The sequence below is a fragment of the Melospiza melodia genome, chromosome 5 (genome assembly GCF_035770615.1).
Source record: "Melospiza melodia melodia isolate bMelMel2 chromosome 5, bMelMel2.pri, whole genome shotgun sequence".
In the NCBI taxonomy this organism is placed as follows: Eukaryota; Metazoa; Chordata; class Aves; order Passeriformes; family Passerellidae; genus Melospiza; species Melospiza melodia.
This window is the reverse complement of record NC_086198.1, coordinates 19,851,509-19,870,953: the sequence shown is the minus strand read 5'-3', so window position 1 is coordinate 19,870,953 and position 19,445 is coordinate 19,851,509. Positions and strand designations below refer to the sequence as shown.

Sequence of the window (19,445 nt, the reverse complement as noted above, 5' to 3'; positions counted from 1 at the left end):
ACATTCTGACATGAAATATTTTCTACCTACTGCTTTGAGGAAAAAACTTCTCAACTTTCCACACTATCATTTTCACTATTTTTTTAAGCACACGTGGCCTATTAAGAAAAATTATTCCAGAGTATTACTCTGTTTTAAAAACAAGGAGGTACAAGACACTGTAAGGGAACATTCTGCTTTCTTGAAAAAATAATAATTTGATACAATTAATCTTCCATAGTTGTTGCTTTTAATTAAAAATTACTTTCTTGTTTGCTACGGTTTGAACAAATTAAGCAAGTTGGTAGCGACAAAACAACTATGTGGGGGTAGCTGCCTGCTCTGTGTGTTCCTTATCTTCAGAAGGACTGAAATTATAGACACTGAATAAGGATAAGAGGCATATATAATGCACTTTACTGAACTTGGATGTCTCCATAGATTTCAGATGTTTCTAGACAATGCTTGCACAATGTTTTAAGAGTGCGAAGTATGGTTTGAAAAGTCCACAGTATTTATTAAAAGTTGAGGCACTCTCCAAGCCAGTGTGCAATGAGATGGAGAAAATTCTTTACAAGAACTGGTCTTGTGTTCAATTTTAAGAGCGGAGAAGACACACTAAAATACATGTGATTATTTAAACATTTCTAGTTAGCGCTGTTACCACACAGAATAACAGATTCTATGAGCTGCAAGCTACAGCCAGCCAAGTGCATGTACTCTGCACTCTACAGCCTCTCTCTTAATTAATTAATAAGATACATAGGCCTTAACATTCATTGTCACTTAAACCAAGTTCCATGGCATTTTGCATGGATTAATACTGCCAGCTTTCATCCCAAAGATGCAGAACACTTGGGCATTGCTCCCACTCCTGCAAGTGGGTCTGCTGAAGATCAGTGGTGTTACTCTGCTGAGTACTCTTGAGCTGAGACTGTCTGTGCTTGCAGAGAAATTCCAAAATGCTTTTTTACCTTTTGTCCTAGGCAAATTTCTCCCAAATCTGCCCTAAACCAGGACACCTTTGTAGATGTCATGGAATATTCTGGGCAAAGGAGATGTGTCCCTTCAGTTGGCAGCTCAGGGATATGACCAATGCTGCTCCAAATATCAGTAACGGCCAACCTCAAATGAGCATGGAGAACACCAAGGGAACTGACTTTGTGGAGACCTCTCACATCATGTAGTACCAGCATGAAGAATGACAGATAGCTGTACTCCCAGCTGAAGTGAGCTTCATGCAGCTGTGATTTCTGAATAATTGGGTATTTCATTATGAAGTACGCATCTATTAGAAAAACTTGGTAGAAAAAAGAATAAAAAATAAATAAATAAAGAATAAAAATATAAAAATGGAATTGTTCAGATTTGGGTTTCCCTTCTGCTTCCATGCTTAATATAAGCTAAAGAGTAATGCTATGGTGTCCAGCTTAATAAATGCATTGACATGCAAAGTCTGTATAAGATGAATGTGTTAGATGTTCACAAATGCAGGAGGGTGAATATGTAGTGCTTCTGCTCATACTCCAAGATTTTGCTCTGGGAAAGAAGGTGTGTATGTAGTATTAAGAAAAACAAGCTATAACTTTTGGCTTGTAATAGGCCTGTGAATTTTAACACCAGTGGGTGTTATGCTTTGCTTTTCTATTCATAGTCCTGAAAAAACTCTTTGCTATTCAAAATATTGTGCCCTGTTTAGTATAAATGATAGATTTACTACTTAGTCGTCTTTTTTTTTTTTAATTAAATTCAGATTTCCCCCTTATTATTAGAAAGCTTGGTCAGGAATCTGAGGAAGAACTGGGTACCAAGGAACCGAAATAGAATTAGGATTCTGTGCCTATGAATTCTTTCCTCTTCTATCTCTGCCTTTAGGGAAATCTCGACTTTATTTTCCCTATGCATAAAAGCTGACATATCTGCCAATTTTAATTAGATGGAGTACAACACCTCCAGGATTGTAAGTGCCAAGCATTATTATAATCTGTGACCTTCAGCTAATGAAGGAGTGTCCTGCTTTCACATAAAGCATGTCAGGTATTAGGCTGCGATATCCTTGGAGTGCTCTGCCCTTCTGACACAAGCTGTGCATTGGTAAAAAACGTTGTGTGTTGGTAAATCCTTGCTCACACCTGCACAACACTGCTGAAGTTTGTAAAGACAGTGTTTGGTGTCAAGCATGTTGTGCATGTTGTGATTTTATATTCACCTTATACAAAATCAAAGCCTTTTACAAGAAGCTCTGTGACAGATTTCAAAGCAAAGGGGTATGATAACCTCTACCTTACCATATCTCAAATTACAAGATCAAATGCAGATTTGGACATGTTGGAAGAGAAGTTCAGCTCTGTGGGTGAAAGCCAAAAGAATTTAAATAATGTGCTTTGATATGGCCTTGGGACCTCTTGTAATTTCCATGGAGAGCTACTAATACTTCTTTATTTCTATCACTTTTTCATAGGTAAAAGATTTTTTTCTTTCTCCCCTGAAGCTCATAAAGTGGTAAAGAAGTTGTTTGGAACAGTTAAATCAGTGTATCAATCCCCATGAGAAAGAGTCCATCATACCTTTTGCATATCCCAGGGGTTCAAGGACAGTGGGCAGGAATTTGATCTGTTTTACAATAATTCAAACTTTTGACTAATTTGAGTGAACTCAGCAGCGTTCCTCCAGATGTCAGCTAGACTGACAGAGAGCAGAATGTGGCTCAGAAAGTGAAAAATAAAACAGAAAATCTGTGTCCTTCACTGCTGATGCTGTAACTTGTGACAGCAACCTTCTCTGAGGCAGCGATGTGCTGGTGTTCCAACCATGCTGAATTAATTTACTTTGGCAGTTACTTGATTGTTCCACTGTCTATTTATTTGAAATGGAAACCAAGTCATGTTGCCTGCTCCTTCTCCCGGCGTATGATTACACAATACATCTTCCAGTTTTTGCAATCAATCACTTTCAGTGCTATTTTCCCATTGTGCACCATGTTACCTGGCTTTTGGAGAGGTTTCCATATGAAAATAAGTGCAAAGGAAAAACTTAAAAATAAGAAAAAGTGTCTGCATTTGCAAAGTGTGAAGAATGTCTAAGTTGTTCCATGCATTTGCTCGGTCGTTTACTGGCAGCTGATTTGGAACATATGCTTCTCAGACACTCAGTGGGCTTCTCAATTTTGGGTGTAAGAGCCAGAGATTTTAGTGTCAGATAAGCTAACCTTGTTTTTTCAAAAAGTCAGGACCTGTCATCATTATAGACATGTCCTGGTTGAATAGGCACAACTCCTGTAATGTGCCTATTCAATATCAGAGACAGATCAGACAAATGCTTGGTATTTTCTGGATTCTATTTAAATTGTTCTACAGTCAAATAAAAACCTGAAAATAAGGTAGATAAGTGACAACTCACATCTAATGAATTGTATTCAACACTTATTAAGAAGGATTTCAAATGGAAAGGAAATGTATTACAAGAATATTTTGATTTTTAGAAAGGTAACTTAATCTAATTAAGAGCTCCCACATATTAGTGGATAGGACATCCTTGGATGAGTTATTTTAGGTTTACTTTAAAGATGTACAAATTGAGGTATGTAGTGTCCAAGATCAACAAGAAGGCCAGTAGAAGAACATTTAATAAAGTTTGAGAACTGTGAATAAAACTGAATAAGGGCCATATTTGAAACAAAAAAAGCTACAGGTAGGGAAACAGGTGACCACTGGCTTAATTCAAATTCTGACAAAGTTCCCTTCCCTATTGAGGCACAGCTATGCCTGCCAAGATCTAAGGAAGGACACAGATTCTGTCAGCAATTGATTTACCTTGGGCTAGTGTTTCATCCATCTCTAGAAAAGCTGCAGTAAAGCTACCTAATTGATCAACTCATCCCTCAGGAAAAGTCCTTCTGTCATCAAGAGTCTGTCATTCTCATTGGGATGGGTCTCCCTCTCCTCTCCAAGAAACCATCCTTCTCTGTTTCCTACATGGCTTGTGTCTCTCCCCTCCATCCATGCTGATGCACAGTATCTGCCAGTATCCCTTCCTTGTCACCTTCATCTTGTGCCTCTTTGTTGTTTGGACTCCAGCCACTGATTCAGGCTGCTGTTACTGTCTCCTCCTTCTTGACCTGTTTCATTTGGTAGCACAGAAACTGATGCTATGTTCATCATCATTAGCTTTTCCCACATTTTTCTTAGTCCCTCTATACCTCCACTCATTTTGCTGATAGAGAATTGATGCCTTGAGGGAGGGCTACTGCCCAGTTTCAAGGTACTTGGGCACTTCCATTCTGTGCCCACGTAGAATGGAAGTGCCCAAGTGATGGAGGGTTCTTTTATCACTCACCCCTGTAGTAGCCACAACCTGGTCTCTGCCTGCAGAGCTGTCAAACCTTCACGAGCATTGCAATCACAAATTACTGAAGAAGTGTTTTTTCTGAAGCTGGGCCCACATCCAACATCTCTCTTTTTTGACATTTAAAATCACAGGGATTGCACATGCACACTTATTCCAGCTGTGGGTGTAAAAGGCACCTCAGACAAAACAAGTGTGAGATAATTTTTCTGGAGAAGAATACAAATCCTACAGACTTGAATGGAGCAACCTGACAGACAGCTGACACATGCAGAAGGCTCATCAGGCTTTGGAGAAAAGATTTGCAGTTTTGTTGTCTGACTTCCTAAAAATGAATGGACAGAGCCTGGGGAAATGTAACTTGGGACAGTGTTGTTGCAACAGTGAGAGCTACATTATCGCACTTCCCAGAGGAGGGAGTTTTATGTCTTACTCCAGTGTTAAACCTTACTCCAATGTTAAACCTTACTGCAGTGTCTGAGTGAGTCAAATGAATAAAATGAGAACTTTGAGTAGAAAATTAACCAACCAAGGGGAGGAATGTTTAAAAAAAAAGTGTTTGTCATTAATCCTTTTTATGCTTGTCCTCAAGGAAGACTGCCACAGCTGCAGGGCATGTACATCTCTACCCACTGACATGCTTACCTGGAAGTGAAAAAGCAAGGGGTGAAACCTCCACCCAACTGGCATCTAAATTACACCTTATTAAACAGAAAGGTGACATTTGGAGCATATGAGTTGGGACTTGTTTTTTTCAGCATCTGAGCATTCATTTCTAAAACTGGTTCTCTCGTTATTGTGTCAAGATGAGAGATTCCCAGCCAGGTAGCTGACAGGTTAGACAAAGAGTTCTGTTCAGTAATAAAGCAGTCATTCAGGTATTCTCCAGTTTTCCCTCCAGCATTTGCACAAAATATATGAGCTGTGCTTGGGCCTGATACACTCTTTCTCTTATCTAGGATTTGATAGTTTTTTGCTAGGAAAGTGGAGAGATGTTTCGACTAGCACTGGAGTATGTGAATGAAAGTAAGAGGGTCAATAAGAGGGTCATAATTTTGCTCTCAGGAAGGCTGGTGATGTGTTCCGTTTATCCATCTGATTCATTTGTTTATCATTTTTATCATTCAATTAAATGAAATGAGTGTTGCCCATACAGGTGCCTAGAAAGGTGTGGTGCAGCTTGAATAGTTTACACTCAGTGTTTACTTGGATGACAACTGCCAAACAGTCAATCCATAAAAAGTGATTCCTTTTTCCTCTCACTCCCTCTTATCCCCAGCCCTCCAGTGGCTCTAAAATTACACCACTAATACTCAGCCTAGAGTACCACTAATACTCAGTCCTACACTGACTAGAAACCAGCTAGAGCAAATAATCACATTGTAGTAATCAGGAATTAAAATCTGCAACCTTTGCAACCTGAAAAACTGCAACCTTGCAGTGATCTGTCCTCATCAGTCGTGTATATGGGCAAAAGTGTGGCCACATGACTTTGGTTCAGACATGCAGTACAGATCATAGAGACTCAAAGCAAAACAATTCATTGGAAAAACCTTTGTATCTCATGCATTTCATTGCTTTTGGTGTTTATTACTCTGCTGAAGATGGAGTTCTGTATAAAAGGATTGCCAAGTGACACAGCAAGGAGGTAGGCAGCCTACCAGCAAGACAATAGATACCAAAAGGCCACCTTATACTGAGGTCACGTTCTTCTGAGAAATGTGACTATGATGCTTTAGCAAGCATTAAGTACCCAATGATGTTTCTTACTCTATACCACTTCAGTCTAAAATCCCTGATATTTGGTATTTGTTGTGCAAGAATTACTGGTATTGGCACAGACATTCTCACATATAATTTGAAATGAAAAAAGGAAGGAACTGCTCACTGGTGCTTTCAAAACCTGTATTTACATTGCATATATATTTGCAGCCCTATCAGCTCAGTTAGCAAGTAACACAATTCTCCCTGAGTATCTGCAGGGGAATACTTATCTGTAGTTCATGATCACAGGACTGGGAATGCCAACACTTACTTTCTCAAATGCCAGAAACCTTTAACTGTCAGCAAAGCTAATAAAATAAATCATACATGTATACTGAAGGAGTGGTATGCAAGGGAGAAATGGATACAGTGATTAGAGTTCATACTGGTAACAATGGTAATCTGAATGAATGACTAACAGGATTTGTGAAAACATTTCTAAAGTAATCTCTGTTACACTCCTCCCCTAGTGTACAAGACCATCTAGGTAAGAGGAAAAAGAGGCACTCAATAAACAATGTAAAAGAGGCGGGAAAATATCTTGGCACAATGCTGGAGAACTTTTGGTGCTGCATTTAACAAAGTCAAGCCAGAGCTGCGTCTGAGATGAAAAACTGGCAAACTACTACATCTGGCAAAATTGGAAACTACGTACCCAGCAGCTGGGAGAAGACCAACAAACAGTGACAATTCCAGGAGAACAAAGACATTTGTTAGGCACTAATGGTACTGCCATAATTTAACAGGCAGTAATAAAAGTTCAGACAGAAGGTACAAAAGCCCAGGGGAAGGAGCAGTTGATCAAGTGATACATTACAGTAGTCACCAATATGTCTTGGGCAAGTTCACATCACGGCGTACAGAGGACAACCTGCAATGATTTAACACTAATGATCCTAAAGAATCCAAAGAATTTAAAGAAGCCCTAGACAATCACAAAACAAAAAGTCATGGAAGTAAATGAAAGAATCTAAGACAGAAATAGAATGGTAAATTTTCCTTGAGAGCAATATACCAAGCAATGGGATGTATCAAGGATTTAATGTGATGAATTTAGTAAAGATTTGATTTTCATTTCTGTGAACACAAAAAATCCTAGAGCCTGCTTTGATGCCCAGTTAAATATTAGACTAGAAAACACAATCATACAGACATTTGGTAAGAAATTTTTAAGTACTCAGTAATGGTTTAAACCTTGTGTAACTACTGCTGATCTTTGACAAAAAAGAAACAAACCTGCTCTGAAGACTTTTAAACTGGCGTCAATCACATACATAGTTACTGCAACCCCCTCCAAACCTCCTCCATAAAATACTTGGTACAAAATTAGAGACTGTTTATGACCAAGCTGAAGAATAAGAAGCTAGTTATATATTTTCATAACTTGCAGTTAAAAAATCTTCAATTATTTATATACTTAAATTGCTCCCCAAAATAATAGCTAGCTGAAGATAAATGACAGCATCTCTGACATCGCACTTCATACTTTTTTCAAGTACATTTATTGCATATTTTGGGAATTAAATGCTTCCAGGATATTTAAATGTTTTTCCATGTTGGGCTGTAACATGAAACTTTTTATGGGCATAAACCATAGCTTTGATGTGAAATTAATTCATTCATGAAATTTAGATATGGTTTATTATTGCAGCTGAAATGTCTGCCTAAAGGAAAATTAATATATTAAATATTTTTCCATAGAATAGTCTCCATAAACTAGAATTGTTTGAAATAAGCCTGATCCTACAGAGATGTGAAGGAGATGCTATTTTTAACATGAGAACCAAATCATAGCTTCCAGTGCTTGACTTCCCAAATCCCTTTTAAGTTTCTCATTTAGTTTCAGACTGCTCTGTTTACTAGATATTTTTCTCAAGTAAACCTGTATTCTATATATTTGCTGGGTTTGTGACATGACTTTTTGATCTTTCTTAAGTCCAGTCCAAACCAGCAAGGCATTCTGGCGAACTGAAAAGGAATTTAAATGATCCATGTCTTCATTTATAAGAGTATTGTAAATCAATTATTATACCTTGTTAAAACAAGGCAAATAAATGCATAATTTAATCACATCCCTATTTCCTGAAAAACTCTCAACTACATGGAAGAGATCTGTTTTCCCAAGTTGCTTTTACCTATTTCTTTTCTTACTTTGAAATTTACACAGGTACTGGAAAATATTCACAAAGGTGCTCAAGACATGGACTTCACAGGACAATCCACAGAGTGACAGCCCAGTGCTGCTCTGGGCAACTTGGAGAAGGAAGCTGAGGGCATTTGCACAGCTCCAAAAAGCCACGAGGGGAGTTTTGCAGATGATGGCAGATGGGTTGTGGAGCCTCAGCAACGCCCTACTCCTGAATTTAGCTGCCCGCAGAAGTACCTGGGTTTGTCTCCACTGGTTGTGTATTGTCAATGTTGAGTTACAGGCCCATTTCCTCTCTGCAGTATCAGCTCATGGATTTCCTTTTATGTTTGTGATGCCTTGCTAGGGAGCACCTGTCTGTGCTGCTTTCCTCATTTCCTTTCAAATGAGATTAATAGATAGCAGCCTGCCTCTGAGGCGCTCGGCAGGACGGTCTCCTTTGTACAATGCTTAGATCTCCTAAAAGTCTGATTTAATGCTGTCAGACCCAACAGAACCTATTCCTGTTACCATTTGGGGTGTCTTGGAACATATGACAGAAAAAGTCCTGCTCTCAGCCCCACCAGGGCTATAGCTGAACTTCTCTGCTTACAGTAGTGGAACAGCTCTGCACTTAGACCCACTAGTTAAGAGCAGGAAACCAGAATATTATTTTGTTGCTTGAGACTCCAAAGTTTCTATTTACAAAACTCACAGGAGTGTGATCTGGCCAAATGTTTCGTTAAGAAAAATCTAATACTCCAGGATTCCAAAATTAAAAAAAAAAAACATGACAATTTCCATTGTAATAATGCACTCCAGATTTACTAAACAGTAGTTTAGTCATGCCCAATTTTTGTACTAAACAGTAGTTTAGTCATGCCCAATTTTTGTTACCTTCCAACAGAGATGCCTTAAGAAGTCTGTATCTGATCTAATACAGTATTTGGAGAATACAGTATGCTGGCAAAGAAGAAATTTTATGCTATGAATGATGCCAGACTATCAAATATTTAGATAATTAATCATTTTAGAAGTATATAACAGTACATAAGCATGTGATGTAAGAACTAAATTAAAAGTTATGCAAAGCACAATAGTTTTGAAAATGTGTTGTCTACTATTAAGAAAAAGAATGACCCTACACAATTTCAGAGACCTTTTTTCTACAAACATTAAAAAAGAAATTCTGGAGGAATCGCCAAGTTTACAAATATGCACACACATTCCACATATGGATATGCTTTAGTAATCATCTTTACAAACCTTTTAGGCTACACATGGCTCTAATAAATAACCCATTCACAAACAATATATTATCATCTAAAAAAAAAGAAAAAAAACCCCAAACCCTTTTCATATACAGCCCAACAGTTCTAGTGTTCACTTTCAACCCCCAGCTCCATGATCAATCATTACGTCAGTGCTCATTTTTCATGGTTTGGTGTTGAACAGCAAATGGAAAATGACTGAAAAAATTAATATTGTCTCTAACAATGAGCAAAGCTCAAGAAAGAGTTCACAAGCGACACAGCTGAGGACAGTCTGCCCTCTGCAAGTTGCTAATGTAATAAAATCTGAATGTTTGTTCTCCTTTCTTTTTGAACAGAGTTCATATGGACCAAACTGCATGATGGGAAGGCCCCCATGTCAGTCCCTTTGTGTAAATAGTAAACAGCTGCAGTTAAATGTTTTACCCCTTGAATGAGTAAAACTTATTAGCTCAAGGTTAAGAGCCTTGTAGAAGGTTAGCCCAACTACTGCAGAGCTGTGAAATATTATCCTTTGGCTATCTGCTGACACACATGCAGGGGCTGTTATGTGGTATGGGCAATGCAAGCTTCACCACTCAGAAGACAACAAAAAGTTGTGTTCCCCAACCACCAAAATTATTGGGACAATAACAGCTTCTGAGTGGAAAGACCCTTTTTCAGCCTCAATCGCATGAGTTTTCTTCACTCCTGAGTCTCACTGAATTCTGCCACTACTATACCAAATGTATGTTCCTTGTGTCTGTGTGATACAAGCTAAGACCTTCCCACGATGCCTTTCCATGTGTTTCATGCAGGGGTGGGGGCAAGGCAGGAGGAGTAGCAGGAAAGTCCAGAAGAACACATGGCCAAGTGGCTCAAGGTGTTCTCTGCCTGTGTGTGAGATCCTGTGTATCACTCCATGCACAGGCAGGTCTTGCAACCTGGGAAAGACAGTAGTACCAATGGCAGCTGGGTAATTATGATTTTCTGGAAGCTTTTTTGGAAACCTGGGTGCCTTTATGGGAGCGACTGACAAAGCCTTTCTGTACTGTGGATGTGGAGCTGAAGCAAGAGACAGTGTGGTGCTGGTACAGAAGGAGGGGAGCTGAGGACCAGTTGTTTGAGCTGGGAGGTAAAGGCACGACCATGGCTGTGCTGTCTGCATTTCCCCCACTGTGGTGATACACATGGTGGGGAAAAAGTGATAACTCATTCCCCCACCTTTCTCCATTTAAATCTGTGCCTGATTTGTCTAGCCAAAGTGCTGTATATCATGTTCATTCATAGCCTGTTCTTAATACTCCTTCTTCTACTAAATCACACGTTAAAATAATAGGAAGGCATAATCTGGCAAATCTTTCTTCATCAATGTTATTTTTATTTTACATTTAATGAGGATTCAAATCTGACTTCTCAGATTTGTCAGAGTTAACAAGAATATGCACCTTTTCCTTGTCATGTAGAACTCAAACTTCTCATCTTAGTCTAAACATGCCAAATTTTTGTTTTCTTCTAGTACCAACACATCAGATATCCAGCCTAGCCCAAGATATGGAAGATGTATTTTCCTTGGCAAAGAAATAATTTTGAGCCTGATTGATGCCAGACCCTAGGCAGTACTGATTATTTCTCTTTTTGGTGCTATGCAAAAGTCTTTCATCAAAATGAAGGCCCAGGGCATTTAAATCCTGATATTTTTTAGCTGAATATGATCATGATTATGTTTCTGGCACACTGAGCAGCTTTTCTCACAAAAATAAAATGTTTGTGTAGCTCTATTTTCAGTCTGTATCATCATTGTTTATCCAGTGCCTAACAACAGAGTACACTGCCTATGAAAATCAGTATGCTTAAGGTACAGAGATAATTCTGGCTTTCTAAAGCTTGTTGCAAACTGTTCCAGTAGTCATTTCACATACAAATGCTTCTTGTTTGATTGATGAAATATACCTCCAAGTGCAGAAAGCAGATAACACAATGAAAACAATTAATTAAAAAGATCCTAAAAAAGCCATCTTCCCTGTAAGTCTTCCTATCTCAGAGCAGATTACACAATGCTATTTCCCAGGCAGAAGAGAAAGTAAAAAGGAGTTTTACCTTGAGCTGCTGAGGTTTCAGTTGCCCTGGACTAACACTATCCTTATGTCCCTCTTTTAAGGACATCTTGGGTTTAGACTGGAGTCCTGAGTGCTGCAACAGAACTCAACAAAAATAGTGTCTAATCCAAATTGACTTCTTGAAAGTGAATCAAAGCTCAAAGGATGAGGTTTTGTTAATGGATGAGTAGTACCAAACCCTTGTGTAAGTTCAACAGGATTGCCAAAGGACCTCCCTACTGGCAGCACTCACAGCAGGTTCTCCTTTCCTCCACAAGAAGTGGTGTTAAGGGTCTGGTCTCAAGTTCTGACTTTTATAAGTGGCATTGCATTAACTGTAGCTGTAGATATGACTGTAGGCAGTCTCTTACTACTGGTCCCATGAGAAATAGCCCCAGCAAACCCTGCAGCACTTAACTGGAATATGTTTAGAAAGGAGTGGGACCCTCTGCCTGTCACGTGCCGTGCCTGAGCTCACGGCAGTTTGGAGACAACGTGCTCCCTGCAGCCAAAGCACCGAGCAGGTGGGCAGCCACATGTCACACTGGCCTGCACTTCCAAGTGACCTTCACTAGCAGGCCCCTGCACAACATATTGCATTAATCCTTCCTGGAGGTCACAAAACCAAGGCTAAGTGGGCTGCGGTACAGATCCAAGAGAAACAGTTGCAAATGCCTAGCCAGATGCAGATGGAAAAATGTGCTTTTCATGTAGCCAGTTCAGAAGGCTGAATAATTTATTAGTGCATCACATGCTATTTTTCAAAACTATGCCACTTTGAAGGAAATCATATATTTCAAATTATAAGCAGGTCCTGCTAACAAAGGGGATCACAAATGCCAAGGCAGACAAACCATTGTGTGTTCCCCAACTCCACGCCAAGTGACTTTGATTACATCACTGCCAGTGGAGAGCTCAGAAAGAAACAAGCACATCACAGGAACAAAATAATTACTGCTGGTTACTTCAAGCACAACTTGGTGCGCTCAAACATTGATCCAAAGGCCTTGACCCTTCCTGCAGTGCCCCCAGAACCTTCACCCAGCCTCTCAGTAACAGGCTATCAAAGGCTGCATAGTGGATTAATTCCAGTGGCTTTCCTGGAGCTGTGCAAGGCTGACAAATGAAATACAGTTTGCCTGTCTCCGTGTGGGTATTGTTTTCTGCACTGTAATGCAGCACAGGTGTTGCAGGCCAGGAGGAGATGCACTGGCAGAAGTGTGATAAGGGAACTTGTGAAGGAAAGCACGCCATGGAAACTTGGGAAGAGGAGGTGAGGCAAAGGACCCCCTTGGCCCCTGAGGGTGCTGCTGGGCCCTTGGCATTCCCCCAAGACAGCATATCTCTAGGTACCATATGGTTTGAGGATGAACTTCCTGTGCTTCTAAGGGGTGGAAGAGAAGGAGGAAGCGCCTACGTATGGAGAGAATAATTGCTTCCCTCTTCTGCTTCATCTCCCCCTGTGCCTCGGGCATCAGCTTTACACCACCATAAGAACAAGGTGAGGTCTGATCTGGAAGGAGGAATTTGTAGATAAAACTTTAGCTGAAATGCATGGGAGAGCAGAGGGCAAATAAGAGGACAGGATAGCACCCTAGAAGCACATGGTGTATCTTACAACTACTACAGCCTTGTTGGCATCGGATAGAAAAATGGAGGGTGAGTTCAGAGGGCCCCAGATCATCAGAATCAGGTTTATTCTGGTTTCAAGAAGCATCTGTCCTTTGTTTGCAACACACAGGTTTTGTAGTTGTGAAGGAGTCTGTGCTTTTGTGGCTGTACAAGCAATGACAGATTTGTTACTATCCACAGCCCAGCCCAGCCTGCCTTATCATAAGCTTTTACTGCACAGAACTGTCTCAGGAAATCTGTCAGTCCTCACCAAAAAATATGACAGTACACGATGAGCATCATTTGCAATTGAAGGGTAACATGAAAAATGGAGGCAATTTTGTTCCAATGCATTACATTTCCCAGAATATAAGAACCTATGCTATTTCTATTAAGTTAAATAGAATTCAATTCAATTTTCACTAGTGAGGATAGGGTATTAAGTCAAAAATAAAAAAAAAGAAAAGGAAGGAAAGATGAAAGGGCCTGAAGTCTGTGAAAGAACTAGTCTATGGAAACTCCACCTAGAGGCAGATTTTCACACACATCTGTCAAAATAAGCAGCACAATATAGGCTCAGTTGAGGCAGTGGTATTGTAACAAAGCCACTCAGTACATGCACAGGTTGATACATTGCTCCCTACCCTCATTATACCCACAGTCTGCAGATTACATGTGTGACTCCAGACAATATTTTTTCATTAGCAATCTGGATATGGTTACACAGAAAGCTTTAGTCATGTCCTAATGAAAAACAAAGAAACCCTGCTGGTGGTCAAAAGTAAACTGGTTCTCAGGAAATTAGAAATTATATGCAGTAGTGTCTGTGTCACATGCTTGTCTAACTTCTCTGAGGAAACTGCTTATTGACAAGCACAGGTGTAGTTCTCTCTTGGGTTGTATTTTTTTTTTTTCTGTTGTTGTTTCCAGGGCCAGAATCACATCTAGAATCATTGTCTCTGATTTGGGCTGAACTGGTAAGATCTGGCCCTTATTCTAGGATAAACATCTGTATTTGAAGCAAAGATCATTCATTAATTTATTTCTTTCAGGAGGCAACCTGAAATGCAGAAAGACAATTTAAAAATTCTATCTCAATGAATACATTCAATTCAAATTACCTTAAACTTAAAACTCATAAAAATATCCTTATCAAATAGTACCTCATAAAAAGGTTATATAATTTTACATAATTTGATACAAAATTAGCTATTCAGTCTCAAGGTTTGAACTCATCTTTTCACAAAAATTGCAGTAGGATATCTCAGCTATTTTGCTGTGCTTGCAATGTCAATGGAGGTGACCTTTCTGGGTCACAGTTTTAGAGCTGTTCAAATGCTTAATTTCAATGAAACCAACCTGTACAAAACTGCCAACTTCTTGATGGATGGATGGATGGATGGATGGATGGATGGATGGATGGATGGATGGATGGATGGATGGATGGAAGGAAGGGAAGGAAGGAAGGGAAGGAAAGAAAGAAAGAAGCTGATTTGAAGTGTTTAAATTAAAACATGTCAGTGCAGACTGTAGATCCTTTTCTCTTATTTTCAACTGCTCTGTTTCAGTGTTCTACCTGGGAACACAACCTCAGCTCCACTCCTCCTCTGAGCAGGATTACCCACTTCAGCTTTCCCCAGGGTATTGTGTTGCACTCTCACCATTTGTCTCCCTTTCCAGTTAAAAAGCTCCTTTGGGAATTTACATTAGCAAAGGTGTGACCCCATGCATTCTGTGTGGTGAACTTAATTATACATGTCCCAGTTAGTCTTTTGGTTTGCTTTTACATCAATGTAAGGCAGAGGATTTCTTTGATGCCCCACCAGAGTCAGTCAAGAGTAAGAGAAGTTAAGCTCTTCATCCATACATAGTAAAAAAACCCAGGTCTAGCATCAGATCAGGAAAAACAGACTCATAGGAAAGTCGGGGCAGTAAGCCCATACCATGTTTTGAATTTTTGTTTTGATTTTCCTTATTTTTTTCCTTATTTCAGTTCCTCTAGGAGCCATGCCAAGCTCTTTCCATTGTCACCCGTGGAACTTACTGCAGAAATCTAAGTAAACCTATGGCTCAAAAGGACAATTGTAATGTGAAGGGCATTTTCCAGTATATCCCAATTAAAATATAAGTGAACTGTTAAGTTCCCAACTGATTAAAGGAAATTCCTCTTCCTAACTGGTTTTCTAAATATTTCATTGTTAAGCATTTTTTGGCAAGGAAGCGTTTCTCAGCAAGCATACACATAAGTTTAAGGCACAAGGAATAAAAAAAATTAACACTGTCACATCCTGATAAAATAACAGCTGATTTCTGTATTGATTTGCTATAAATTTTCCTTCCTCCTCTCTTTTACGGTCCTTCTGTTTTCCTAAGTATTTGGTAGATGGAACATCAAGGATTTTTATAGAATCATTAGATATGTCCCAGATTCACTGTATTATTGGCAAAAGCCATATTGAAAAGGACTTTGAAAAATAACTTATTTCCAGTGGATTCAACTTTCCAAATTCCAAATGTTCACATCTCTATTTACTGTTACTTTAAATAGCTTCATTTCTGTGGATGGCTGATGAGATTCCCAGATGGAATATAAAGCTTTATGTAGCTCTTGAGGTTCTCCTTTTGCTCGTTATGAAGAATAAAGGAAGAAAAATAGCTTTCAACCGGTAGGATTTTATGAAAAATAACTGTTCAGAAAATGGAAACATTTTCAGATAAAATGACCAGCTGAAGAATGTTGGCTGTAAAATATTTGGTTTGCTTCAATAAAAGATTTTAACTAAAGATCAGATTATTTCTCTGCACAAAGGAAAGTTAGCAGCATGACAGTACCTGATGGATTAAATGACTGCATAGTGCACTCTGTTGTTTCACTGCGTTTTCTTAAATCACTTAAAGCACAGCTGCTGCATGACAAAGAGTGAAGAACATGCTCTGCCCTTGCAATCATGTTATTTTCATTCTAAAACAGCAAGTTAAATAAAAAAAAAGGTCATGTTTCTTCTATATTCAGACAGCTTTTCATTGAAGAACCTGAAAAATAATTTTTCATTGCAGCTTTGGCTACAACCCAAGCATTGAAACCAATGGAAACAGAAGTCCAGCCTGTGATTCCACCCCCCATTATGAGAGCCTTCCTTTTACAAGCTGGATTTTGGGGTACATTTTCTTTGGAGAGTTCTACAGATTTCCTGAAATTCTTGCAAAAAAATAGAAGTGAGAAGTAAAGAACTGAATAATGATGGAGTGTTTGTCTCTTAGTTCAGAGAGCAACTAAGCAAGAAAGATGTCATCTGGCTAAAAGATGTTTTTAAGTGTCATGGTTAAAGGGCTTGCTCAAAAGACCACTGAAATGAAAAAAAAAACCAACCAACAAAAACCAAAACCCAAACAACCCTTAGTGTCTTTCATGCATTTTGAAGCAGGACATAAGCATGAGGAAAAAAACCACTAGAGTTTCAGACTAATCTTCTGTTCACATTTGGGATTAAACTCTGCTCCATATGAGACTGCTAAGGTCCATAATAAATAGTTTGAGGCTACCACAGAGATGGAAAAGCAAGGGAGATTAGGGGCACTCATTTTTATTTCATTTGTTCATAGCAGGACTTGCAAGACAACAACAGAAAGGGGGAACAACTTTGTATTTATTATTATGGCTGAGCGGCATGTAATAAATTATGGAAGAAAAAAAGGCTGAGGGATAATTGACTGAAAAAACAAATGTCAGTTAAAGTAAACACAGCAGTTTCCACTGAACCTATTTGTAAAAATGTCAAAGGAGTTGAGTTGTTTTCCTTCACAATATTTGTGCTGGTATAACGGGACTGTGGTTTAATTAAATTTCCCCACAGAGACTAGGTATTCCACTAGATGTCACTTTGAGACTTTGCTAAGATGAAGGACAGCATCCTGATGAACGATGCAGCATCCCTCCCCCGCAGCTCTGCAAAGAGCTGAGAGCTGTCTTGCAGCAGGAGCCCCTGGTAGGATGTTACCCTGGGGTGAATTAAGCACAATGAGACTGCTTACAGATGCATGACCACCTGCCAGGAGAAGAGCTGCCATCATGCCACATGTGTACCTGCAAAGATTATCCTACCACTAAAATCTTTTTTACTGCTCTCAAGGGAAGGAGTGAGGAGACCACTGTCTTTGCCAAAAATCCCTCCTGTCCTCCCTTGCAGTGACAGTGAGAACAGGGTCAGGCTGGGTAGGAAGGGGGATGGCTTTTGGGCAGCTCCCCTGGGCTTCCACGGGAGATCTGATGGATCTGATCAAAGTACCGATCCAGAAACTGCCCCAAACATCTCTCATTCCTCACCAACAGGAATCAGGTACTAGTCCTGATGTAGGTATGTCTTCCCAGAGAACCTTATATGCAATAGAAAGCAGATTAAAGCCATTGCCAAAACAAGGAAGTAAATGACCTGAATCTAGTTTTGAAGACGCTCTGATCTTTTGGCAACCAACCATTTATCTAACACACCAAACAAAGGATGTCAAGGTTTCTCTAGATGTCATATGCATAATATTGAATAACAATAGGCAAAGAAAAATATAAATGCTTGTTCTTTCAAAGGTAGGTGAAAAGTGAATTACATGTCTCTGTTCCCTATAAGGCAATAAAAGAGTCACCACAGTGGCAGAACCCTGCCTTTTCAGCCCAGTCTAAAGAGGCTTAATATTAATCAAAAAAGTGAGAGCAAACCTAGACAAAATCCACTTCATACCCTCTAACAATGCTGGCACACAGATGTCTCTGCATGGAGCAGGACATTGTGTTTGCACCTACACTCAGCTGTGATAATCACACAGAATAGGCTGCTGGGACAAAAAGATCCAGGAAATGTTAAAGAAAAAAAAAAAAAAAAGAAAAACGAAAAAGGCAAAAAGCACAAAGCAAAAAGAAATATGTCTGCTCATGAAAAATGCTCTACCACATCTACTGCCAAGGGTATCTGCCCAAAGCTCCAACAAGCTGCATACTGTTTGTGTTGTCAACAAGCAGCAGCTTTTGTACCTATGCACGTTTGTTTACTAAATATATGAAAACAATGGAGCTCAATTAAAAGTAGATTAGCCACACATGTACCAAAGGAATGTGTACTTAACTGACTGTGGTGAATCTGGCTCGTGTTCAATCCCCTGGAGAGGTAGCTCTGGCATGTCTGCTGAGGCCGCCCTGGTCTCCCGTCTAGGCACAGCAGTGGTTATGGCTCCCCGGGAATATATTAAATGGATTGTATAATAACCATTGGGCAGATGTTGGAAGAGCAGAAGTTTGCTGTGAAGGCACAGATGGGGTGGCAGATTATCCTGGGAAGGCAACCATGAGTTGATGGGTTCATTTCCATTATTGCTTGGCAACGCATGGTGTGCGTCACCAGACAGGCTGGAAAGCCCCCTTCAAGGAACCAAAGGGAATGCTTGCACAGGGAGAACATTCATACAGGAATACTGTCAACTCTGCAAGCCTCTGGGAAGAATGGCTGAGGAAATTTCTACTTCTGAACTTTTTAATGAGAAAAAGAGAGTGTGCAAGCAAGTAAAATAGCAGGCTATGAAAGCATACCTGAAAAATTCCAGAATTAAGTACATTTCCTGCCAAGGTCTGCAGGTCCTCACTAAAAGAGTCCTTCTAAATAATAATCTGAATTAGAGCTGTGTCCGATCGGGTCCCTTTGATCTAAGTAATTCCTTCAGTGAAAATATTTTAAATTAAAGATTTTCAAAGAAGTTCAAGCTTTATGATTTAGGTCAAAATGTTTTGGTAGTTAGGTAGGTAATTGATATAGGATTAGCAGCTACTAGTTTGAGATACACAAAAGCCACTTCACTGATTCTTTTTTCAAATTCTCTTGCAAAGGGCTCAGAGAATAATATCCCACTTCATTTTTTTTAAAATTCAAACATACGAAAGAATGGTTTTAGATTTATTTTATTGACTAAACCCATAACTTCTATTACTTAGAAATTTATGATTAAGATGATAATTTCAGTGAAAAATTGATATAAAAATTACCGAAACTGTATATTAATTAGATAATCATCTCACAAAAAGGTTCTGGCTTTTTTTTTTCTATACAAAAATGTTTTCACATGTGAAAACATTTTATCAGCCATAATTAATTGTTTTGTTGCTACTGCTGGTGAACGCAGCTTCGGAAATAATCATGAGGCCACAGATTTGCGTGGCACTGCAGAAGTATTTCTTGTATGTGACAGCTAACCAGCTGTTGGGGAACCCATCCCAGTTTTTGACAATAAAAT

The 19,445-nt window shown here is 39.3% G+C and overlaps 1 protein-coding gene across 1 annotated transcript in view; it reads right to left on the bottom strand.

The window, feature by feature from the left end:
* The window catches only part of FAM241A (family with sequence similarity 241 member A), a 56,839-nt gene extending 45,156 nt beyond the window's left edge, over positions 1-11,683 (bottom strand). The window contains exon 1 of the mRNA XM_063156500.1: positions 11,563-11,683. Coding sequence (XP_063012570.1) covers positions 11,563-11,628 — 66 coding nt within the window. The 5' untranslated portion in view covers positions 11,629-11,683. The remainder of the gene's footprint in view (positions 1-11,562) is intronic.
* Positions 11,684-19,445: the final 7,762 nt, after the last annotated feature.